Source organism: Paramormyrops kingsleyae, chromosome 6, assembly GCF_048594095.1.
Source record: "Paramormyrops kingsleyae isolate MSU_618 chromosome 6, PKINGS_0.4, whole genome shotgun sequence".
In the NCBI taxonomy this organism is placed as follows: Eukaryota; Metazoa; Chordata; class Actinopteri; order Osteoglossiformes; family Mormyridae; genus Paramormyrops; species Paramormyrops kingsleyae.
This window is the reverse complement of record NC_132802.1, coordinates 7,968,692-7,993,429: the sequence shown is the minus strand read 5'-3', so window position 1 is coordinate 7,993,429 and position 24,738 is coordinate 7,968,692. Positions and strand designations below refer to the sequence as shown.

General features: G+C 44.2%; 1 protein-coding gene across 9 annotated transcripts in view; it reads left to right on the top strand.

Annotated features, from left to right (window-relative positions):
• Positions 1-24,738, top strand: part of LOC111855862 (TOX high mobility group box family member 2-like) — a 140,082-nt gene that overhangs the window by 65,877 nt on the left and 49,467 nt on the right. For 4 of the 9 annotated variants that reach the window (XM_072713563.1, XM_072713559.1, XM_072713561.1 and 1 more), the window contains 2 exons: positions 9,908-10,003; positions 20,274-20,333. In XM_072713563.1, the coding sequence (XP_072569664.1) occupies positions 9,908-10,003; positions 20,274-20,333 (156 nt within the window). Of the gene's footprint in view, positions 1-9,907; positions 10,004-17,766; positions 17,827-20,273; positions 20,334-23,954; positions 24,102-24,738 lie in introns of those variants that run through there. The other 5 variants (XM_072713568.1, XM_072713562.1, XM_072713566.1 and 2 more) reach the window with 3 other exon arrangements.

The window sequence follows — 24,738 nt, the reverse complement described above, 5'->3', positions numbered from 1 at the left end:
TTTACAGGTATATAAAGCTATTTATACTGTTGAATTACTTTAGGATATTTTGTTCTCATGGCTGTTTCAGGTGTTGGATATTCAGATGAGGTTAGCCCCAGACGTGAAAGGTAACCGTTCGGCCTAAAGCGGTTTTCACGATGTCAGACGCTGGTGGTACAGGGCCGACAGAGCCGCACAGGTGGAGCCGGGGCCGTGTGATTGGCCACAGGAAATTCTCACTGTGTGTTTGTAAAGATAATGTTAACAGGCTGTTGGGGATCCCCCTCCAGCCAGCACAAACGCAAACACTGCACTACCGGTTACCTCAGCGCCGAGGCCAAGAGAAAGTCACAGAGGGGCAGCCTTGGGGAGGTGGGGGGAGGGGGGACAGTAGAGAGTCTTGCCATCTTAATTAAAATGCTTGCGATTCCCAGTAGTATACTGAAGGTGTTTTTCATTTTGGATGACGGAACAGGCCCCATTGTGTTTCACTGAGACTGATGGAGCGGTGCTCCGATTGTGTGGTAGTATTTGATCAGGATTCTTGATCCTAGATTGAAATTTTATATGTGTGTGTGTCAGTCAGATATACATTACGTTGTGGGGTCATTTGGTCCTGTTATTTTGATGTTGTAGGGACCTTCTTTTCTGTCGCCACAAGGGGAAATTCAATTTTATAAAAAATCTGTCACTGCAATCAAAAAACGAAAAAATGTCTAAAGTCTTGCACTTTTGTTTGGTTACTTATGGTTAAGCTTAGGGCTGGGTAGGGGTTAGGGTTGCCATTGTTGGGATTAGAGTTTTCCCCATAGAAATGAATGGACGGTGTGTGTGTGTGTTTGGACACATTCACTTCCTCAATCCAGCACAGGTTAGCCGTGCGACAGCTCTATACACGGATGCTAGCACCATTGGCTGTAATGCTGGTAGTAAAATCAGATACAAATGGTCAGTGACCTCTGCATCCCTCTCACTAAATCCTGATATCAAAACAAGGTTATTATGGCTGTATGGGCCGTGACTGTGCAATATGCTAACTCATTGGGCGGGCAGGTGTCCGGAATATCCTTCAGGTGACTAAAGATTGCAATAGCTGCTTGCTGTTGCTGATGGCCAGAAGTTATTCCAAAAGACATATCCCTCATGCAGCTCAGAACTGTCATAAGGATGGTGTGACGGGTGCGGCCACATTTAATTTAAAACGTCATTTTAGCCCAATATTAGGGCTGCGACGGTACATTTTCAGTTCGGGATGTACCACGAAATGAATGAATCTATTTATTGGCATGGATGGAACTTAAAATCACAAGTAGATGTTCAACACGGAAAACATTATTCTCATTGTAGCTGTGAGTTGGTTGTGGTTAATGTCGGTCAGTCGTAATCGGTAGTTTGGGAACATTTTGGTTTCCCAATAAAGTACACCAGCACAGGAGGGAGAATGTCTGTCAGCTCTGTTGTACCCAGCTAGTATATGCTGCTGGAAACACACCCAACACGCGAACTCATTTGGAACGACATCATCCAAGTGTGTGTACAGCTGGAGTAAAGCAGAAACAGCCTCTGCAAGTTAGTCTCTCTGTGGCATTTAAGGTGCTTTTACCAGGAAATTCAGACCGGTAACTATTGGCTGTATGGGGTGTTTATTGGCCATGCTTGGCAATAGAGAACATGTGATTTGGTTCATTATGATTGTTATGATATTGTAATTAATTATTTTGCATAATTGTTTTTACAATGTGCAAATAAGCATGTCTTATGTTTTGTTATTCAGACTCATCAACAGATGCATTCTCTTTGGATTGCAGGTGTTACTAATTGTTTTTGTGTTTGCAGTTTTAATAATAAATCATTTCAAGACAAATTCTGTATTCCCCGCTGTACTGAAATTGCACCTAATCGCGAACCCAAAAGCGAGGTTTGTACGGAACCATGAATTTTGTGGACGTTTACACCCATACTACATATACACTGGAAATACACTTAATGGAAATCAGGTCTTGGTCATGTGAATGCATAGCCCAGGCTAATGTAACCTGCGTGTTTTATGCTACCATTTGGTGCTAGCAAGTCCAGAAAGTCTAGAAAGGTCACACTGTAGACTGTCAGTGATTGGTGAGGTATTACTTTTCGTTATAGCTGCAGTGTTACAGTGACCAAGCAGCAGCAGGCGCAGTGATTTGATTACTTGGTGTATGTTGGCCTCAGCCAGGGCCCTGGAAAAGTTGACTCGTCCTGGGGCCCGCCCTTCCTGAGAGACAAGCCTGGTTGCAGCAAACAATTATTTCCCTCAACATATAGAGGTAGAAATAACTGATTACTTAGATTTTTACTCTGATACCGAAATCAGATACAAACTGTCCTTGACACTGTGGGCCAGGAGTAATGGAACTCTTTAGTAAGGTTTCTGCTTTTCCATCTTTCATACATAGAAATGAGCTGTGATTCGATTTCTCAGATTTTTCTAGTGAGAAATCATCTTAATCTGAAAGAGGACTTGGATCTAAAAAAAAAAAAATCAACTCTGCGGTGTCTTGCAAAAGGCTTGCTTTATCTCCAGACCTAGAATCTCAGGGCATTTTGAAATAACATTACTGTAAGATCTCAGCTGCCCTTCCCCAGACCGTATCATAAAATGGTCTCTCGCATAACACACCGATATCTATCTAAATTTTTATTCTCTTTCTATTCTGATCATTTCTTCAGCTGCATTTTTGAGATGTACCTAAATAGATAACACTGAATTAAATATCGCACAATGAAAATACATTTCAAAATCTTCTGTGACTGTGCAATGTGAAGTGGACCTAGAAATTAACAAGTAATGTCAATCTACCTTATACAAAACTGAACAGCTGATTTTTTTCAAAGTTTAACAAGTCATGACAGATTTGGAGCACTTTTGCCGAAATAAGTATTTTGGGAATGGAGCCCAAAGATTTTTTATTTATTTTTGTCCAAAGCAGTCTATAATCATGTAAAATATAAAAATATCTTTTATCATGAGATGCCAGAGACAAGTTTATAGACAGTGGATTTGGAAACTATAGACACAGTAGGGTGAAACATTTGTGGAGCTTGTTAAAATCAAAGGAGAAACACTGCAAGACATCCAAATTGTACATCCAAGTGACTTCCAAGGCAGAGAAGCTTGGCTAGGGCCCCAGTGGCTCTTCACCGGCTCTGCTCCCAAGGTTTCATTTGTTGGGTCCCGTATTGGGAGAGTCGGGTGGCAGAGGAATTCTGTCGTTTCCTTCTGTTTCTATCGGTTAGTCAAACCTGCTCTCATTTTTATCAAGCCACACCCTCGTTTGAGGACTCTTTATGACTCCTAAGGCCCTGATGGCTTCACGTTCTTGTCTTCAGCCTGACCGCTAGCGGTCGGTAACCTGCCGTGTCACGGATCGCTGGCGCCCTCAGGTTTGCCCTGGGCCTCGGGTGACCATGCTGGTAATCGCCGGCCCGCCTTCCTGCTCCCACTGGAGCCCAGGAGATTCAGTCGGCATGCATTTCCATCCCTGTCAAACCCAGGCGGCTCAGGACATGTGTGATGACCGGCCCCCCCCACAGCACCCAAGGCCCCCCTTGCATGAAGCTGTCTGGGGGGATCTGCTGATGAGGTTTCACCCCTTTGTCGTGCAAATGAGGAGTCACATGACCACAGACTGAATGTCTCTCCTGCACCCTTGTGTGGAATCGCCGCCCTTCTGCACTCTCAGCCTGTGTGTTTAGGAGTGTAATGAAAAACTGGCTGTAATCAGAAATCCGCTGCAAGAGTCCATGATGTGACTGCATCCACTGAAAACCGCCAGTCTGGCTCAAACTTGGAGGGAAACCGATAAAACCAAAGTCACAAATTGATACCGCCCTCACTATTACTACATATTATATTCATTTTTTTATGTTAATATTTTAAAATCAACTTCCATTACCTATAGTCTGGAATAATGCCGAATACAGTGACTTCTTTTGTAATATAAATAAATATATATATATATTTTGCTTCAAAAGTAGGACACTTCAATAGCAATAAAATTAATATAAACCATATTCGGTTTAAGCAGAAATGCATCAAATCTAATCATATTATATTTGAAACGAATCCTACAGAATCATTGCTTTTTGCTTGTTTGTAGATGTGTATGGTTTCGTCTGAGAGGGAAACACGCCCACCCAGACCACAGGGGTGCTAAGTTGCTCCTTTTGCAGAACAACACAAAACATCTGCTGCAGCCCCCACAGGCAGTGCAGCTGGTAGATCAGTACGGCATGACATGGCATCCCAGCAGTAGCTGATACCACCTGGCAATCTGAAAAGACACTACTGTTCTTCTCATCATAATGGGCATCACGGTGTGGGATCACGCTACAGTAACACTTGATGCTTAGTCTGGGTTTTTCCCTGCATCCTTTGCAAGACAAGTGTCGCATAAATTATTAGTTATCTGTGGAGGAACCCAAAGCGTCTCCTGAATGAGCAGTTTAACACATACTGTTAGACATGTCTGGGAAATCTGTGTGAGTATGTGGAGAGATTTGGACGGTTTAACACTTGGACACCTCTCTGATGCCTGCTGCGATAAACAGTAAGAGATTTCTGCCAGAATAAAATGTGTTTGTGTTCAGCATAGGGTGCAGAAGACGTGTTCGGAATGAAGAAAGCGGCCCCTTAAATAGGCTTGCCTCCGTAATCACTCCAGGAATAATAGGAATCCGTCAGAGCAGAAGTCTTCAGAGAGAGTTCTAGGCTCTGGAACAAAACCAGCAATCGCAGGCAGAGATGCTGCACAGCCACAGGGAATCTGCAGTGGAGACTTGGCTCTTTTTTCTCCTGGAGATAAGAAATGTTGCATGTTCATTTGCAACCGGAGAAACAAGACCGGGGTAACTCATACAGTTTTGTAAGATAGAGTTCATTCCGCTCAGTATCTGAAGAATTCAAAATAATGCTGGAAACAGAATGCTGGAAATACCCTGAGATCATCAGAAATGCATTAGCATTAACTAAGACGTGCTCACCTGAGGCCCCCTACCCCTCCCCAACAGAAACCACCAACAACACAGTACAGTTGTGCACGGGTGCGAGTGCAGAGCCGGGTTTCACTCATAGACGGTGTCTAGGTGGCGCTGTCCAGCTTGGAAGATGTTTCTCACAATGTTAGCCTTTCTTCTGATGGGGTAGCGAAGTGGGTGCATGTGTCGTCAATCAGATTTTAGAGTGTTATCTTTAATGAGTGTCTGATTACCATTTCATACACCAACTGTGTGGACTGACACTCCCGGTAATCAATCAGGAAACAAAATTAAGGGCTTGGGGGTTGGTAAGGAACATCCTGCACCCCCCACCCCTATTTCAGGTGCTTCTCCAAGGGAGCAGCGTTTGGTCCTGTTTCCCACCCTGTAGTTCTCTGACGTTCTGGCTTCCTGTCAGTGAGGATAATCAGCTTTGGTTTGCCAGATCATTAACAATTCGCTGTGATGGCTGGCAGGGGCTTCTAACCAGAAGGTTGCTGATTCAAGTCCTTGCTGGGCCGCACTGTATCTGAATGAGGTAATTACCCCGAACGACTCCCATGTATGAACAGGCACAAAATTGTGTTGCTAATTTTAAGTGCCTCAGGTCGAGCTGGTAGTGTCATGTTAACAAATCCTGCTTGCTTAAGGTCTTGTGAGGATGTGTTTAAACAGCTTGAGACTGTATGACTGTACATCGAGGCTGTATGACTGTACATCGAGGCTGTATGCATGTACATCGAGGCTGTATGCCTGTACATCGAGGCTGTATGCATGTACATCGAGGCTGTAAGCATGTACATCGAGGCTGTAAGCATGTACATCGAGGCTGTATGACTGTACATCGAGGCTGTAAGCCTGTACATCGAGGCTGTATGACTGTACATCGAGGCTGTATGCATGTACATCGAGGCTGTATGACTGTACATCGAGGCTGTATGACTGTACATCGAGGCTGTATGACTGTACATCGAGGCTGTATGCATGTACATCCTGGCTGTATGACTGTACATCGAGGCTGTATGACTGTACATCGAGGCTGTATGCATGTACATCCTGGCTGTATGACTGTACATCGAGGCTGTATGACTGTACATCGAGGCTGTATGCATGTACATCGAGGCTGTATGACTGTACATCGAGGCTGTATGCCTGTACATCGAGGCTGTATGACTGTACATCGAGGCTGTATGCATGTACATCGAGGCTGTATGCCTGTACATCGAGGCTGTATGACTGTACATCGAGGCTGTATGCATGTACATCAAGGCTGTATGCATGTGCATTGAGGCTGTATGACTGTACATCGAGGCTGTATGACTGTACATCGAGGCTGTATGCATGTACATCGAGGCTGTATGCATGTGCATTGAGGCTGTATGACTGTACATTGAGGCTGTATGCATGTGCATTGAGGCTGCATGTCAGGTCATACTCTATGCAGAAAATTAAGTGATGTCATCTAAATATGTATTAAATTTGATTAAAATTTTAAATACAAGTAGCAATACAAATAGCTTTGAAAATGAATTCAGGAAGCAGAGATATACTGGTGTGGAAAATGACTACTGCTACCATATTATTTCTGCAGCGCTGAAATAAATGTAGATAAGAATACAGCAGGAAGGTGAGAAACTTTGATCTAAAGACTCTGTGTGAAAGTTTGTCCGCTCTGGGGCAAAAACACATTGCTTAAAAAAAACAACAGAGGCCACTGTCATCCTCGCCACTAACGGTTGTGTTAATGCCTGACCTCTCCTCCAGTGCTTGCTTACATCTGCTAGATTCTGTGTGCCCTGTGCTGATTGGCCTGTCCCATGAGCGCCAGGCCCGGCAAGCCGTCACTGAGTTAGACCGTTGGCCAAGGCCCGCGGACTGATCCAAAGACGCCTTCCCTCCGAGACACGGAGGCATTTTGTTTTTACAGCTCATGCAATCACACATGTTTACATGCAGATTAACATGCCTCCGCTGACATCCCGGTATGGAAGACTTCCCATCAAAGGCTAGATTGTAGAATGGCGCTTCTTTAAAACCGAATCGTAGGTGTTATTCTTTTCTTTCTGTTGTTTTTATTCCCCTTCCGTATAGGAAATGACAGAACATGTCATAACTGAACCTCATCTGATTTTACATCAGTTCCCCCAAGTTTTCAGGAAGAGAACCTGGAGTGTAAAATCATTCTGTGCAATACACAATAATATTGACACAAATCTGTCCTATTAAGGTATCTATCCAATATTAAGGTATTACTATTTCTTCTGTATGTTTATGCACAGTGTGGCAGTGAGTTCCATAGTTGGATTATTTGTTTATTAACTGCTTGGATTCCTGGAAGTCCAAGTCACCTCATCCACCAGACTCTTTGATTAGCATAGCATGCTAGCATATGTCCTCCAGCAGGGGAGAAGGGCCTAATGAAACAAAACACTACATGGTCTCGGTCCTCTGGTGGTCCAGGTCACAGGTTCTCCTGAAATCAAATAATGATTGCTTGTGCGGGAGCATCACATGGACCGGGGGGCAGAGTTTATTCCAAAGTGCCAGGAAAGTGTTTGGACAGTGTCCAAAGATCAAGGAAGCATTTCCTCTTCACTGGGGGATTTCTGCTACATACATGAAATAAATGGACGACAGACATTTATCAGCATGAAGGTTTTACTGTATATCCTACCTGGATATTCACCCAGAGAATTCTAACACTTCTAAAGCCAGATTTATGACTGAATGACTATAAAATGAGGCATAATTATTTACATTAAAAGGAATGGATGGTTTTTATTAGGCGAAATTTAACATATCCGCAGCCTTTTTATATTTAAGATAATAAAAACCGTAATTGGACCAATGTATCCAAGTACTGCACATGGATAATTCATAGACTTCCTGTGATCTCTGAAATTTAAAGACGTTGCTCGAGGCTATTCATTAGTAGTAAATAATTAAGCAGAATTAGTAGCACAAGAGCATTAGCACCAAGGTGAAAGTGCTTTTATTATTTTATAAAGTTTGTGAGTCCTTCAGGGTTTTTCCACTTAAGGATACGGAGAAATATATCAGCCCAGATGAATTTCTAACCCCAAGGTGCTTACAGCACTAATTATTATTTTTTTGAAGTTACTCTGAATCGATCATCTCTCCAACCTCTGCTTCCAGGTCTAAATGGTTTGTCTTTACCTTTTTCCACTTTTTGAACCCAAAGCGTGGCATTTTTTTAAAGCCCCAAGAAACTAGCAAACACAACATTTTTCTTGTGTTGTGTTTGCTCATGGAAGTATTACTTACACAAAAATGTTCTGAGGGCAGAAGGAAAAATGATTGGTTCAGAGAGATAACTAACCAGATTGTAGAGGAGGTGGGATCAAGCAACTACAGGAGGCAGGACCAACCAATCATATGTCCTGATCCTGCATCCCGTAGTTGCTTGGACCCACCTCCTCTACAGTCTGATTGGTTATCTCTCTGAACCAGTCATTTTTCGTTATACCCTCAGAACATTTTTCGTAGGTAAAACTCCCACAAACGTTGTGTTTAAGCATAAAATCCCAAAAAGTGGGTCCTTCATTTCCATGCCCAGCATCCGCATGAGTAGATTAATCCAGTAGGTGTGATCCCCGTCCAGATGAGAGATAACGAAGCCATTTCACTGCTACCAGTGTGGACTGATGTGCCAGTGACAGGGCAGTAGTGAATGATGGCCGACTCCCAGAATGCCCGGCTCCCGGGGGAGGTGTCCTGGCAAAGACATCTGCTCCATGCCAGCGTTAAGTGCAAAGGCCTATTAAATATGGAGCTACATACGGCTTGTTTACATTATCCGGCACCGGGCTAATTCATCACGGTCCTCGCACACTATTTACAGAGCCAGGCACAGGGCGAAGATCGAGCGGATGTCAGCGCAGATGGCTGTTTAGCCCTTACCTCTGCCCATTTTTATTCTCTAATTGCCATCTTATTGTATCTGCTCATCATGACCTCGGGATCGTTAATACAGGAAGCTCCTGGTGAGGAAAAAGGCAGAAAAAAAAAGGGAAGCTGAGGATGTAATGTGGAGTCTGTAGTCCGTTTACCGCGCTAGATCCTCAGCAATCCGCGGTACTGCCGCTCACTGCAGCCTGTGGATCACGGCAGAACTTTCTGCCTGTTTTCTTATTATACATTTTGTGACATGGTGCAGAAAGTGAAGCGCTCTTGCTCCTTGCGTTGCCTTGGCACCGTCTGTACTAGTGGTTTCACATCTTTTCCCGGCTCCTGCCTGACTGTCCGAGGGATTGCTGTCGCGGCTCGCCGCTTCTGCGAAAAGTTTGAAGGAGAGCAACTTTATTTAACGCGCATGCACCTGGAGGCTCAGGAGTGAAGGGGGAAGCGCGGCTGGCGAAGCCGGTTGGCTAGGATCACCAGGTTTTTCTCACCATAGTTAGCCCACTCCTGGCATCACCTGCAGTCGCTCTTGAAGCTCCTCCTACTTTCTGTCACATGGTGTCACTTTTAAAGACAAATTACTGTACCGTTTCGGCTCTTTGCATCACAGCCTGTAAACCATGCTGTAAGCTATCCAGCTTTTTCATTGCCATGATTTACTATTGTTTTTTAGTTTATGTCTTAGTTTAGTTTAGTTTAGTTTATATTGCATTTTCACATAGCTTTTGAGGCCGTAATTATTTATGGAGGTTTAATTTCTGTCGATTCGATTCCTGATCTTCCATTTCTAGTCTCGTCTTGGTCTCGTTTTTGTCTCGTTTGATCTAGTCTTTAACTATATCGATATGTTTTGATCCGAGAGTTTCATTTTTTGCCTACCTTTGAGAGGCGAGAGAGGCGCGTATTCTGGAAGGTTCCCCCGCCAGCCCCCCCAACCCAATTGCGTGGAAACTGAAGCCTCCCCCCTCCTGTCTCTCTTCTCTCTCCACAGACCAGATACAGCGCAGGCACGCAGGGTTTTAGGCTTCTACACAGCGCCCTACCAATGGGCCCCAACCCCAACAGGAAAAGACTGCCCTCTGCAGGGGTGAGACACGGCCGCGTTCCCACGCATGTTCACCCCCCCCTACCCCCCGCCACCCCCACCACTCCATCCCCTGTCCTCAGGAGCCAGAGCTGTAGTGGTCTGGTGGTTTTATGGTGGGAAACCTGGGTATAACCCACAGACCATCCACCCCCTGGCACGCTCTCTCGAGGCCCCCAGCTCTACCCTGTAGCACTGTCTCCAACCGAATAAAGTCTGGGGGCCCAGGGCCTCCGTGCTGCCGCCCTGCTACCTTCACCTGCATTAACACGAGCTCCTGACGTCACTCGCTATCTCGGTGCCGTGCTGCCGTTTTGTGGTCATTTAGGGTTTTTACCTGTAAAACGTTCACCTAAACAAGGTCATCCCTTAATTTGCTTAACCGTCACAATATCTTTTTGAAAGTGTGACTCCCTTTTCAACAAAGCTAACCCTACCTGAGTGAAGGCAACAAGAGAAATACTTCAGCAAACCATTCAAACGGGCTCACCCTGGATAAGCTGCCTCTTGTCAGGAAACGTAGCATCTCTTTATTTCATTATGACCCCTACTAATTTCCTAATCCCTGGGAGTGTTAATAAGTAACAGGCCCGGCTGCAGGTGTAGGTGTGCTTTTTAAAGGTACGACTTAATTACCTATATGCAGCCTGTACCTGTGTGGTGGTATATGCAATCCATAAGGCAGGTGATTCCTTTGTGCCTTTTTGTATCATAAAAATGATAAACAGTCTGACACCAAACCAGTGAACAGACTCGTCTGTGTGCTTCCTTGCCCCCCCAAGAATAAAGTCCCAGTCTTCTGAGTGATGGGGGGGGGGCATGTATGTATATATATATATATATATATATATATATATATATATATATTCCTTTTTAATTGTTGACTAACAGCACAAAGCAGAGTAGGAGGCAGCCAAAGACTGAACGTTTGTGTTCAGTTGACGGTGCTCCAAACCCGGTCACTGCACCTTTTACACAGGAAACATCTTTTGTACCTTTCCCTCTCTGGCTCCCAACATTACACAACAGCAGATAGAGCTTTAATAATACACTTCAGAAGCTGAAAGGAAGCAGGAGAACAATAGCAACAAAAAAAAATCCGATTAAAATTAACAGGCCCGTTTCCTCTGCTATAATGATTTATATTTGACGCCCGTTACGGCGAATGAGCCGCATTGTCTAAAGTCTAAAGAAAGACGTACATGACTGCAAACTGCATAAAGGCGACCAATTATATGTTAAAGGAAACCAAAACTTTTTCCATTGCTGTCATCAGATGTTGTGGTGAGCAGAGGCAACACTCAGGAACTGACAGGCCCTGTGACATTCACACTGCCCTTTCATCTCAGCATCTGCCTTTAGCATATTCAGTTAAAAGTGGCCTCCTAGCTGCATCCGCTACCCTACCCGAGCAACCTCACTCAGCTCGCTGTTTTCCACAGCAGTTGGAAAGGGGCGCACAATAAGTTTTTGAATTGTTTCTCTCAGAGGCCCCGTTCGTTTTTTCTCCTCAAGCCACGTGCTCCTCTTACACCCTGTAACGTTAAGAGCGAACGGATCCTGGCCCCCATCCCCAGGCCCCCAGCCCCGGGCCCCCACCCCCGGGCCCCCACCCCCAGGCTGAGTGACTGGAGAGCAGATTTCCAAAAACTCCACGGGATTCGATTTCGAGAAAGTTTCTGTGGAACATTAACGAAAGTTCTTCTTTGGATTGCATGAGGATTGAGTGAGCTTTGGTTCCCAGTACTGTAACATATGATGAGGAAGTATTAAACGAGTCTCATCTCCAAAAACAAACAAAAATGGACTGCGTGAGTTTGGGAAATGTCCTCTTCAATTATTGTTTTTGGTTTTTTTTTTGAGCGATGTGGCTGCGGACGTGTCCCCGGATACGTCACAAAGCAGCGATAGTGTAATGCGGCACTGTGTCCCCATTCTCTCTCTGCTCCACCGTGAGAACTGGGTTTGAGTGATAGAAACAGCTGCCACCTCACCACCACGGGGCGCCTGAAGGTGCTGAGTTGTGGCATTGACTGATACAATATTTTTTGTAGCCTAGAGAAATGCCCTGTGAAAGGGATCGCAGCAATATTGGAGAGCTCCGGCAAATTTAGAACATGTTTTTCCAGCATTATAACTACATTGCAAGAAAATTTTGTGCAAAAAAGTTTATTATATATATACATATATATATATAATATTTAGGCCTCACTGGTCGCCATTCCCGCCTAGAGCGATGCTTACAGGCAAAGGGGAAGTGTCCCCCTCGAGCTGCGTTCACATTTCTGCCGAGGAGGTATCGAAGCCGTGGGTTTCACGCCGGGTGTTTTGGACGCCCTCTCCAGGTGGCGGAGCTTGTCACATGCTGTGCCGTGTCAGAGCTCCCGTTTGCACACTTCAGCTCAAAGTGTGAACCCAACTTTACTAGAGACACTTAAATATTTCAGATTTCTGTTTTGAATTACGGTAGCTTACACAAATGCCACAAAATTGGGAACTAAGGGATGACCCAGTATTTGCTGAGATGACGATTTTTAGGAACTATTTAAAGAATGTAGGTTCAATCAAGGCTAGTATTGGATATCTTCAATTACAGTATTTGGCTTTTTGGAAAGAAAGCTTTGCTTTTGTAGCTTCTGCCTTGGACTTGAAGGGCAATTAGTGTTATATTTGAGGGTAACTTGGTACCTGTTACCTGGGGGAAGAAGAAAAAAACCCACCACACTCTAAACTTTTGACCCAAGATAGTCACTTAAACGGCTAACAGTCCCCACTATATCACCTTGACATTTGTGTCCTAATATAACGGTCACCTTGGAAACAAGGGTGGAACTCCCCTTTCTACCTCCTGCTATTTTCTTGTTACCGGTCCTTGCTACATAATAATATCAATTCTCTATTATAAAGGTTTATTTTAGCACACTATGACTCTCTCACCTTGTTAAAAGACTCCACTTGGCAAAGGCATCTCTGCAGAGTGTGTAAAACTTTGGAAGTTTCTCACAGGAAGTGAAGTCAATTAAAATTTCCCCAGCCCTGGAAATGTTTGACAAGTTTCATTTCTCCACTTTGGGTTACGGAGACTTTTGGAGACTTCAGCTGTGCGCAGGATTGGACAAGCAGTAGCAGCAGGGACCTTCAGTTTTGTATGCAGCACAATTACATGACCAAGTACCTCTTCAGGCTTTGTAAATGGAAAAACATGCACCTTCTCAAACGTTGGCCGGCACCTTGAGATACAGTAACGGAGCGCACTGTACGGAGGTGTTCTCGTGCTCCGTTTACTGGGCTGCGTTAACTGTAGCCATGGCTACAACCTTATCTTTGTGTTAATAAGCCTGACTCAACAAGGAGGTTAAAAAAAGGCTGAAATACTGAATAGGGAGCCGTTTGGCCAGGCTTGCAAGCTCACTGTACAGCTGACTTGGAACCCATCCTGCAGGTCCCGGATGTGGCCAGTGCCCCTTATCTAGCAGTAACAGAGGCAAAGTCTCTGTGGCCACGGGCAACGCTTTCTCTCTTATGGAACGCTATGTGAGTGTGTGTGGTGTGTGTGTGCATGTGTGTGTGTGGTGTGTGTGTGTTGTACGCCTTGGCACAATAAAACGTTGGAAGCAGTCAGCAACATTGCCATTGTTTGCTTTGGGCGTGTTAACATCAAATCTGTCATTCCTCAGTCTCACTTCTTCCATCTCCTATCTCTGAAAGGCAACTCTGAAGAGCTGTTTTTTTTCCCCTCCCTTTTTTTTTGGGGGGGGGGGGGGATGACATGTTTGGGCCCTTTCAGGATTCAGGCCTGATTGTTCCAGGTTGAAGTTAAAGCCTTGCTCAGTTAATTATATAGGAACTGAAAGATGGTTGTAGGGTGGGCTGGGAGAGCCATAAATATTGCATGAACCCCATTCTGCACGGAATGACTGAAGAGTACCCATTAATTCCGCTCTGTCAGAATATTATTTTTAGAGAGTTAGTGTACCAGTGGAGGTTTTTAAAGTTGCAAGGAATTCATTTTCTCTTGAAATATTCTCTTACATAAACTGACAAAAATCTCAGACGCTCATAAAAGAGGGCATTTTTTTCCTCATTCTTTGTCCCCACACAGTTGTTACCTTCATTCCAGACATATTAATGGTCCACAGTCCTTCTAGGCCCAGCTCTGGTTTCCAGGATACTGCCAGCATCTGCGAAAACTATGCTCATTTACTCACACAAGAAACGATAAGGAGATGCTCAAAAAAAATCCTTTACAACTTTAATCTGGAGTTGCTACATAAACAAATTTAAACACATTACTTCTCAGCACTTTCAACCTATCGGACCGGCTCCGACTGTGATTTTGTATTTTAATACATAGACGTATGACAATTTACACATTTTCAAAAGTACATACACAACCTGTTCAGTGGTTTAATCACCTACATTAAGTGCAATATCAGCAGTCAGCTGTAGCAGTAGGTTAAAATAAAATACCAGGCAGTTTTGCATTGAAATAGCTGGAAATAGATGTTCTGTGCGTAGGCCTAGGTTGTGCCAAATCCTGATCTGTATACATTAGTTACAAAGACTGTGAGCTTACTTGGTGCAGTTTCACACAAGTGTGGCAACATTATATAACGCAAGGAAAGGGCTGCTGATGTGTCCAGATGTGTCTCCTTTCAACTATATTTTTTGCGCTGCAGAATTTTCATAATGCACATGCAAAGATTCCAAAGAATTTATCAGTCATTGTGTGTGTTTGGGGGGGTGATCTTACTCTTCTTACAGGTGCAGAGAGCGCAGTAGAGTGATGATGACAATTTGAGAATAATCAATTAAGCGTTGTATCAGAGGATATTACAAACTAACAGGCTAACAAGGGACCAGATGCTGTAATCTAAAGTGACAGAAAGAGAATATCCAGCTACTCAAATGGTACAGTTATGAGGATAAGTCTGTGGAAACATGAATTGGAATATTCTGGATCTCTGCATAAATGACTCCTAATGTGATCTGATCATAGGAGTAAGGAAAGACTGTCTAATTCACAAGACCACAATTTTATTGAGGAAATTGTTTTAACAAATCGATGTCACTGATTTTTCTCATATTGTGTGTATACAGCCATCATCTGATGGATGTAGTGACACTGTAAATATGTGCAGATAAGATGGGTACACAGTCTTTTACCTCCATTTTTAACCACGCCGTGACAGAAACGAAAATATACATCCTGCATGTCATATGGTGTTTGCTGTGGTGACATTAAATCCAGGGACATAAACTACAGATAAACCTAATGAGTTGCTTTTTGTGGACTAATCTCTCTGCCACAAACTACCCCCTTCTCCAACTGATAATGCACAGAACTTACAAACGAAAAAGAACGAGATTTTTTTCAGCTTTCTGCCTTTGTCTCTTTATAATAGTATCTTTGTTTCATAGGAAATGCGGTACAATTTGCAGTGGTTGTTACCTTTATCTGTGTAAACAGTGTCTTTGCGCAGATGTGCAATTCACATTGCGCATTTGTACGACTATTCATTTACAAAAATAGAACACGTGCACAAAACATTTCACAAGGCGTTTTTGGAAAGTAAAGCTTACACAATGACAAAGTCACAGCTCGAGAGGGGACAAGCAAGTAGATACACCGAACTTCAGCGTAATTAACACCGAAGCCAATACTATGAATGTCGTGCGGGAAAAAAATGTTTGCAGTAGCAGTAAAGTATACAATGTATATTTCTTTGTGATTTCCCCCTTTGTTATACGCAGTGTTTCTTGTTGCGTTAGTAGTTTTGCGATTTAACAAAAGCATTAACAAAGTAAAATCTAAGAAGAAAAACAGGACAATAGGTTCATTTTGTATTTTTTTCTGTAATCTACAAATAAAAATCCAGCTGGAAATTGGCTCAGAAAAACATGCTATCTATTAGAGTGCTGTAAATATTACATGAGATCCAGACTCTCTCCGTAGTTAGTTTTACTTCCACTGTGTGGGGATATTATTTTTGAACTATGGCTTGTTTATCACCAGGCATGACCTAGATCCAGTCAGCTCCTTCCATCACGACAATCTGTGAAATCTCAAACTGCAGTCCCCGCTGAACAATTACAATGCAAAGCAATCCAAATGGAGATGTTTGTAGAAAACAACATGTGTGTAATTAAGGCTTAATGAGCCCTTGTCTGTGTGGAATGTGCAATTAGATTTGTAATAGAAAATGCTGTCTGAATGCCAGGGATGCTCAAAAAGCAGTGTGGGTGAAAGATAATTTTGTGGTGAATGCGGAATAATGCCTGGACTGATGACAAACAGGCAGGGATAAATTGTCATTTAAATTGGAGTCTGCCGGGACGAAGCGGTCCCTGCGCGGTTCCGAGTAGCTTACACCGCGCAGGTCCACGCTCGAATAGCGAACCGCCGCGGACCGCCTGGACCGTAACAGCGCGCTACCATTAGATAATACGATTTTAATTGCGGGTCTCGTAGCCCCCCTTCATGCGGGGAGGGGGGGGGGGCTTCTTGCCGACACGTCAACGACGGTATAGTAAAGGAAGATTTGTCGAGAAACACGGCGTTGCGCAGATGTCATCAAGAGCATTTTTAGTTTCTCCTATTAAACAGTTGCGTTTCAATTAATCAGTCACTGTCAGATGTATTTCCTAGAAAGAAACAAAAAATGTTGAGGGAAAAAATTAATTAATCCCTACCCCTTCAAAGAAGGTTTGTGTAATCCATCCATCCGTCCTGGGTCTCCAACTACTAAAAGAAGTAGGACGCGAGTCAACAGATGTTGACGGTTGTGTCAGTACGACGGGATCGTGCGGAACACGTGGATTCATGAAGGATGTCTGCTCGTTATACCTGGCTCATATGTTTTTTTTTTTCATTGTTTGCATATTGTTAGTTTGTTTTTTTAATGCTGGCCTTTTCTTGAGCTGAAGGGAAGCACCAAGGATAGAAATTTGTTATCTTGGCCACTTTTTCTGTTCCCACGGGAGATTCAACAGCCATTTAACCCAGCGTGATGGTAGTGGAAGATGTAAGAGCAGGAGACTTGTCAGATGTCAGTCCTCCACAGGGCTCTTCCTTTCATAGTAGAGGTAGCCCGTAGTCTTCCATTGTAAAGAAAACTCCAGAATGTCCTTGACAGAGAGAACAAAATAAAATATTTTAACAGTCTTTTGTGATTGCAAAGCAGCCTCCTGAAACCAAGGTACTTTTCGAGTTATTCTCTAGGCTGCCCTTGTGTCCAACCACCGTACTCCGCTCAATTTAATACACGGACAAGGTTCACCCCTTTATGACAGCGTATTAGGGTTGTTACTTAAATAAATGAAGCACTTCATGCTTTCAGATAGTAGAGGTCGCACCCAGCGGCATGGGAAGGAAGGCCTTGTCACTCCATCTCCATAACTAAAAGAATCATTCGGCTCCGGTGACGCAGTTTTCAGACGGCCGTGAGACGGGTGTAGCGTTCTGTGAAGACCGCCTTTCAGCGGCTAACTTAGCAGAAACGGCGCACATTTACATTCGGTTGGCTAACCCAGCATTACTTATTATAGTTTGAATCCCCATGCAAAAAAAAAAACAAAAATAAAAATGTCATTTAGGTGTATAAGATGACCACCTGTGGCCACGCGCGCGATCATTAGCATAAGCACGCGCCGTCTCAGCGGTCCAGTTTACCTACATCATTAACTGCGGCATCTGGCCGCGGCTGCGCACTCCCTGCTCACTACTGAGATCATCCTATAGAACTGGCTAATAACTTTGTCCTTGGATGAAAATATTTCCATTGTAAGCGAAGGAGTCGTCCGACTGTCAATGAATAATTACTATGGTTTGTACCACTTTAAAAATCAGTGGCGTCTGTATTTTTAAGGGAAAAAAACGAATAATCGTAGGAAGGAAATAATGAATAATCGGAGGAACTTTAAGGAAATGCATTTTTAAATACTTTATTCCCCAAAAGTGGCTTTGGGAAAAATCACTTTTTACCATTTTTTCCCTGAAATTCTAAAAGAATGCTAGTTTTTCTGTTGCGTCATATTTTCATTGGAATCTGGAAAGAGATACAAAGAGACACAGAATACTGGTGTGCATAGTAAGGTGAAAGAATTCTGCCTAGAACTGGCCGTAAATAGGCCTACTAGGTCCTGTATCCAGAAGGCACTGTTTAATGATTGGGGACTTTAAGACCGTCGGAGTAGTTGCATTCGTTGGCATGTCAGTAGAATGATAGAAAGAATTTCCTCTGATGGGCTCATACTTATGGTGTCTTCAATGCTTACCAACACAGTCTGTTTTAATTCTCTGCCCCATGCATTCAGACTGAAGGACTTGGTGTCAGGTTGTCTTTTTTTAATTGATATTTCTGTTTGTTGTCTGCATTGGGTTTGAGACCATTTTGCCACTTCCGTCGTTCACCGGGAAGGAGAGCGGAGGAAAAAAGAAGGAGAGAGGTTGTCTGAGTATGCTGTTCGGCCGAGCTTGCTGAATATAACTGCTTTTTATTCAGCCTGCTACCTACAGGTCGGAAGCTGTGATCATATGAAACACCCAGTAATAAATGTAAGATCAGAGGAGACAATTTTATGTCTCATTTTTGAGATATCTGTCCAGTAAAACCATTGAATATTTTTTTAGCATCAGTATTACCTCTGAATTATGTTCAGGCAGTGGCAGTTATAAAATGCAGTGTCCTTTTAATAGAGTACTGAATAACAACACCAGTGGGAAAGTAGAAGACCCAGATACAAGACAAGGCATTGTGGGGAAATAGCATCCATATTGAGTAGACAGCACCTAATAATCAAGATAATAGTATTGAATTAAATGATTAACCTTCAGTTTTACGTCGCAGATACACAGGAAGCAATCAACAGAATGGTGTAACTGAAGAGTTGTACAATTTCTCTGGCTCTGGGATCAGAATCTAGCATCTGTAATCATCTGCAATATTTGTGTCTAGGATGACTGTGGTGATACAGGCCTGTCACGGGAAACAGAGACTGACAATTAGACCTTGTGATCAGAGTACAAAATTTGCACTGCAAGTAGTTAGCTAATATGTGTTTACATTAATGGTTATCCTCTTTTTAGCATTACAGATTATACTAATCAAATTTAGTCTTCCCTGAGAACAACCGAGCAGCATTGCATTTGGATTTTTTATAAATTATTCTCTTGATTTTAGTTGTTTTTTTGTCATTCATATGTAGTGTTTTTGAAAGCAAGGATATCTGGGTATTAATGCAAGGGCATTGTCTGGCTTCACGCTACAACCGCGACAATTTAAATAATGGATATTTTCTTCCTTGCTGCATGCAGCAAATGATTTCGTAGACACACTAATGGCTGCTTATGAAAAATACATTAAAAAGATTAAACAATAAAGTCTCAGCATGGAAGTCGGGGGGAAAAAAGAAAGATTAGAAAAAGATGAGAAGGACGGGAGAAAAACAGGGCGGTGCAATTTGACAACGGCAGTAATAACCTCCTCCCCCGTAAAACCAATGACAACTGACAAGCTAAAGAGGGGGGAAGGTGTGTTATGAAGCGGCCGGGTGAGCCAATTGATTAGCTAGCATTCAGACAACACATGACTGTCAAGGCAGGCATTGACTTTCAAAGCACAAAAAGAATGAAATAAAGGTTGAGATCTTGGGGTTGGGGGGGGGGGATGGGGTGCGGCTGGGGTGGCTGTAGGGGCTGTTGTCACGAGTCAGGGGCCTCATTTGGTTGTGGCGTCCCCCCCAGCATCAGCCGGCGAGAGGGTTAGGAAACATCACAGGTCTGATGGCAGTATGAATCCCATTTGGCACAGCCTATCCGGCAGTTTAGGTAACACGGCACCCTCTCCTCCGCCCCCCCCGGCTGGCAGGCCGCAATGGTGCAGGACCTCCTGCTGTGGTGGAGCCGTTGGGTGCTCTGCCCCCCCCCCCTCCCTGCCGACTCACGAGGCTCTGATGCCTGTTCCGGCTGCAATCAGCCGTGTTTTAGTCGTCTGCTGTCACCTATCATGTGAGAGCCAATGTGCCATGAGCACTCGGCCATCCTCATGAGTGCGGGTGGTGGGTGGGGCTGGACGGGGGGGGGGGGGGGCACTGTTTGTTACCCAGCTTGACCAGGCTAATTACATCCCCTGTAATGAACTGTAATTACCCAATCAAAGGGCAGACGAAGTTGAGAGGATGCGACAAAGTCATTGGATTCTCTAGTAGGCGCTTTTCTTTTTTTCCCCTCTCATTCACTCAATGTTTTTTTATTTTTTATTTCTGTTTACAGTTTGATGGTGACAACATGTACATGAATGAAAATAACCAGGAGTTTCTTTCTCCAAATCAGGTGAGTGGGTCAGTTTTCTGATGTTTTCACAACCCAGCTGTTGCCTGTATTATTTGGCAATTAAAAAATAAATAGATTTGGCAATGAATATATGAATGGGTGATACCGGGCCCTGAGGTGTAAGTGATACTGGCTACTGTCCCTCTCGAGAGCTGCCAAATACCGTAGAGGAAGTTTTTTTTTTTTTTTTTTTTTTGGGGGGGGAGCTACATTTTTGGCAGGTGGGTGTGCCTTGAGCCAAAAGATGGTGGGTATCTTCCTGCATGTTTTATGGGTTTGTCATTCATCGGTCACTGCTGGCCCCTCCAGTCTCATTACAGAGGTATAGGAGTGTTAGTAGTGTATAAACCCCCCCACACCCCCCCTTGGCATATAGACTAAGGTGGCCATAGCTCCTCTGTTCTAGGGCTGGAACTTTCAATCAGAAGAAATACGTGACACCATCCCGACAAAATTTTCCAGGTAGGGTGGGAGGTCCCCGACGGTGTGAGAGGGTCTCCCATAATAAATTTTGCCAAGTGGACAAAATTTTCCGGGGGTGGGCAAGTGGCAAAATACACGACCAATCTCGTCACATGTTGGTGACACAGGACTGCATTTCATTTTCCCATAGCGGCTGATCCCATAAAATATGGGAGGTCTGCAAATCCTACCGTGGTCTGAGTTGTGGGCTTCTTGTCTATTTTGGGCATTTTTCAGCAGGGAAGACCTGGCTTATCCAAAGCATGTTTCCAACTGTGCCGCTCAACATGACTGAGCCTTTGTGGGAGCCACATTACTTGGAGTCTTGACCCTTGACAGGGTGACAGTCATTATCTTGTATCGTCCGTGGGCCTGCTTGGCACAGATGCCTCGCCCACACTCAGTCAGCTGTCAGCCATTGACCTCATCACCAGGGTTTTCTATGTAGGGTTAGTTTATTTGTGATTGTTGGTCTACTTATTTCATGAATATTGTTCTTCTCCAGTAGCCTTTATATTCATACCAAGGGAATATATTACCACAGTTATTGCATATGTACAGTAAGTACACTTCTTCTCCAGCAGATTAAAATAGTCAAATAAATATATACACATATATGAAAAAGCATTCCTCTGGGGCTAGTGTCCCTTACTCCATCTTTAATTTATTAAAGATTCACATAAACCACAATTTCTATTTAGTCAAATGTGAAAAATAATAATGATAACTAATGATATGAGGCGTAGGTTAAAGGGGGATGATTTGCATTGTATATAATAAGTAAATTAATGATTTCCAGACTTTAGGCTGCAGTGTGGTCCTGTACCCTCAGGAATTGAAAAAATAGCCCTTTAACAGTGAAAATACTCCATTAAAATAATGGTTTTTTTTTTATGAACAGTTTCCAGCATGTTGATTTCATTAGCGTTTCGCCTCATATTTTCAAGGTATGCAAGATAATCTTTGCATCCTTTTCAGATCTGCATTCAGGGGGGGGGGGCAGTACAAGTTATTGAATGTGTGTGGGGGCAGGGGCGGATTAACGCACAGGCTAGATATGGCTTAAGCCTAGGGGCCCCACGTGTGCCAGCCTGCAAGGGGGCCCCCATTGGCTCTGAGGGGGGTGGGGGTGGGGGGCCCACAGACTACTGTAGCCTAGGGGCCTCTGTACACCTTAATCCGTCCCTGTGTGGGGGTGGTGGCAAAATAAAAAATATATTATTATACATGCAAATGGACAACACGCCTTCCCTGTCCATTTCCAAAAGGTTCCAGCCTTGTACCGTTATTCTGTAAATTACCAATTGGACTGAGAAACAAAAAGTAACTCTGTCTTAATGAGTTTTACCAGCCTGGCCACTGTCTCACAGCCAGTTGAAATGCAGCTCCTGTAATGAGCTCCCTATACATAGAGAATGCCCCCCCCCCTCCCCTCCCCTCAGATATGGTTCTCTTTGCTGTGTAAAGGAGTAGAGGAGGTTTGGGGGGTGGGGGTCTGTCTGCCAACGAAACCCACACGGTGAGTCCTGCTATCAGCTCATGCAGCCACGTTTCCCGAGCGAAGGTGTGAAATATGAAGAGCGTCCGCGCAGGTGACCGGGAACGCTGACGCCACTGACGCCGTGGCCACGACAGCGCGCTCCCCCTGTACGCGCGCTCCCTCTGTCCGCGCGCTCCCCCTGTCCGCGCAGGTGACCGGGAACGCTGACGCCACTGACGCCGTGGCCATGACAGCGCGCTCCCCCTGTCCGCACGCTCCCCCTGTACGCGCGCTCCCTCTGTCCGCGCGCTCGTCCTGTCCGCCCGCTCCCCCTGTCCGCGCGCTCGTCCTGTCCACACGCTCCCCTCATCTCGTTACCCGGGGAGCGAAGTGCGCCGTCATCCTGACCTGATTGCAAACGCTGCTGCTGGGCTCGGCTTGCTCCCGCAGGAATAACTTTAGCTGTTTACCTTCACCCCCCCCCCCCCCCGTTTCCCGTACATTTCCGTCAAGATCAGGCCCCCACTGCCATGTTGTTTTTCTATAACCACGTCACAGACTCGATGGCAACACTCTTCCGACGCCCCCGGACCGGTCGCGTTAATAAAGCCGCTCGATTCCTTTTAATCTCTCTCAATCTGGGTCCCACTTCCTGGTTACTGTTTGATTTTCTTTGCCAGCGTGTTTCTTGGTATTTCGTATCACCTTTCTGGCTGCTGCTGGGTGCCAGGGAAGAAAAAAAGAAGAAAAAAAAATCAATGCAGACCTCGTGTGTCTGAAAGGCTTCCTGTGAATTTCGCCTGTTTGATAAGATGGCTTCTCATTTTCTACAGGCCTCGGTGGGGGTGGGGGATGTATACTGAGGGTTACAAACAGGGCCCTGTGCTCCTGGTCAAGTTCGCTGCTGACTTTCACTGGGGTGGGCAATCACAGACCAAACAATCGCCTGAAGAGAACGTGGACAGCCTGCAGACTAGATTTTATCATTGCTCCAGAGCATTTTCCCAATTAACCTTGCTATCTTTGGTGCCCTCACTCCTCCCCACTCTTTTCCAAAAGGAAAACAAACGTTAGATCATTTTTGTCGTCACAATTTTTTTTGTGCTTCTACTGTAGTGAACTCGAGTCTATCGACAAATCCTTTGCCACTTGAAAAAAGGAATGCTGGTGTTTTTTTAAAAAAAAAAAAAAAATGTTGTGCTTGAATGCAGTACTTGATAGAGTAAACTGACAAAATAGTACTTTATGTTACTCTGGCAAATTCAAAGACGGTGTTCAGTAAATAATGAGAAGTAGAGTTTAATTGGTGACTTGGTGTTGTACTTTATAATAATAATAAAAGAATTATTATTATTATTATTATCCAGCCATTTTCTGTACCCGCTTCTGCTATGCAGAGTCCTATGTAGGTCTGGAGCATATATCAGAAGCTACAGGCACCAGGTTATTATTATTATTATTATTATTATTATTATTATTATTAATGCACCAACTTTTAATGGACACGGCTACTTGCTGCCCCCATCCCGGTTAGCATACTGTCAGCGTTAACCGGGACCGGATTTCGGGGCTTGCAGTCCCTTTACGCCACGCCCCTTGTCAGCACCTGCTCCTCCAGTTCGCGGTCTGCCTTTAAGCTCGCCTTAACCAGTCGCTTATTTCCTTAAAAAACGCGCTTATAAGCGAAAACACGTTTTGGGAGCCAGATGGCTGCGCTGTTTTTACGTGCGCACGTGTGCAGCTCGTTTTTTTTTTATTTTGTTTTTTAAAATCCATCCGGCGGATTGTTTATATACATGCCAGCGACGGAAAAATGCCAAGAACAGGTAATGCTTAATTGCTGCACCTAATTGCCAATCAGTGTATGTAAATGCCAGTAAGTCTTGCAAACAAACATTCAGGCAGACCTTGAAAGGTTTAAGTTTGGATCCAGGATGCCTTTGGTGCTCTGTGGAGGAAAAAGAAATACTATGGTCTGGGGAAAAAATAGATAAAGGTGAATTCAGTACTTCCATGCAACATGGTTTTAATAAAAGCCCCATTTCACTGATGGGGAATGACAGACTGAGTGACTTTGCCTATCAAGCTGCAAATAGAGCAGGCACAGACCTCCCCTGACGCCCGCCTGTTATCAGATAGACTCCCCCGTAACGCCGACCACCCATTTCAACATCCTCCACCTACAATTAGGTACAGATTTCTGATTTCTACAACGTCACGTTCGATTTCGGGTCAGATCTGCCCGCCGCTAATGGAAGGGGCTTTATTGCGGAGCGCTCATTTTTATGTATGAAAACAAAAAAGGAAGAGGGGGCGTCAGATTTCAAAGAGTCACTTGTCCTCTGCCCCCCTCACGACTGACGTGCCCCAAAATTAAGTCCAACATACAGGGTGTAAGTTAAGTCTAGTGTGACTGACAGGAGGCACTTTGATTGGAGCTCAAATCATCGGATCATTTGGCTG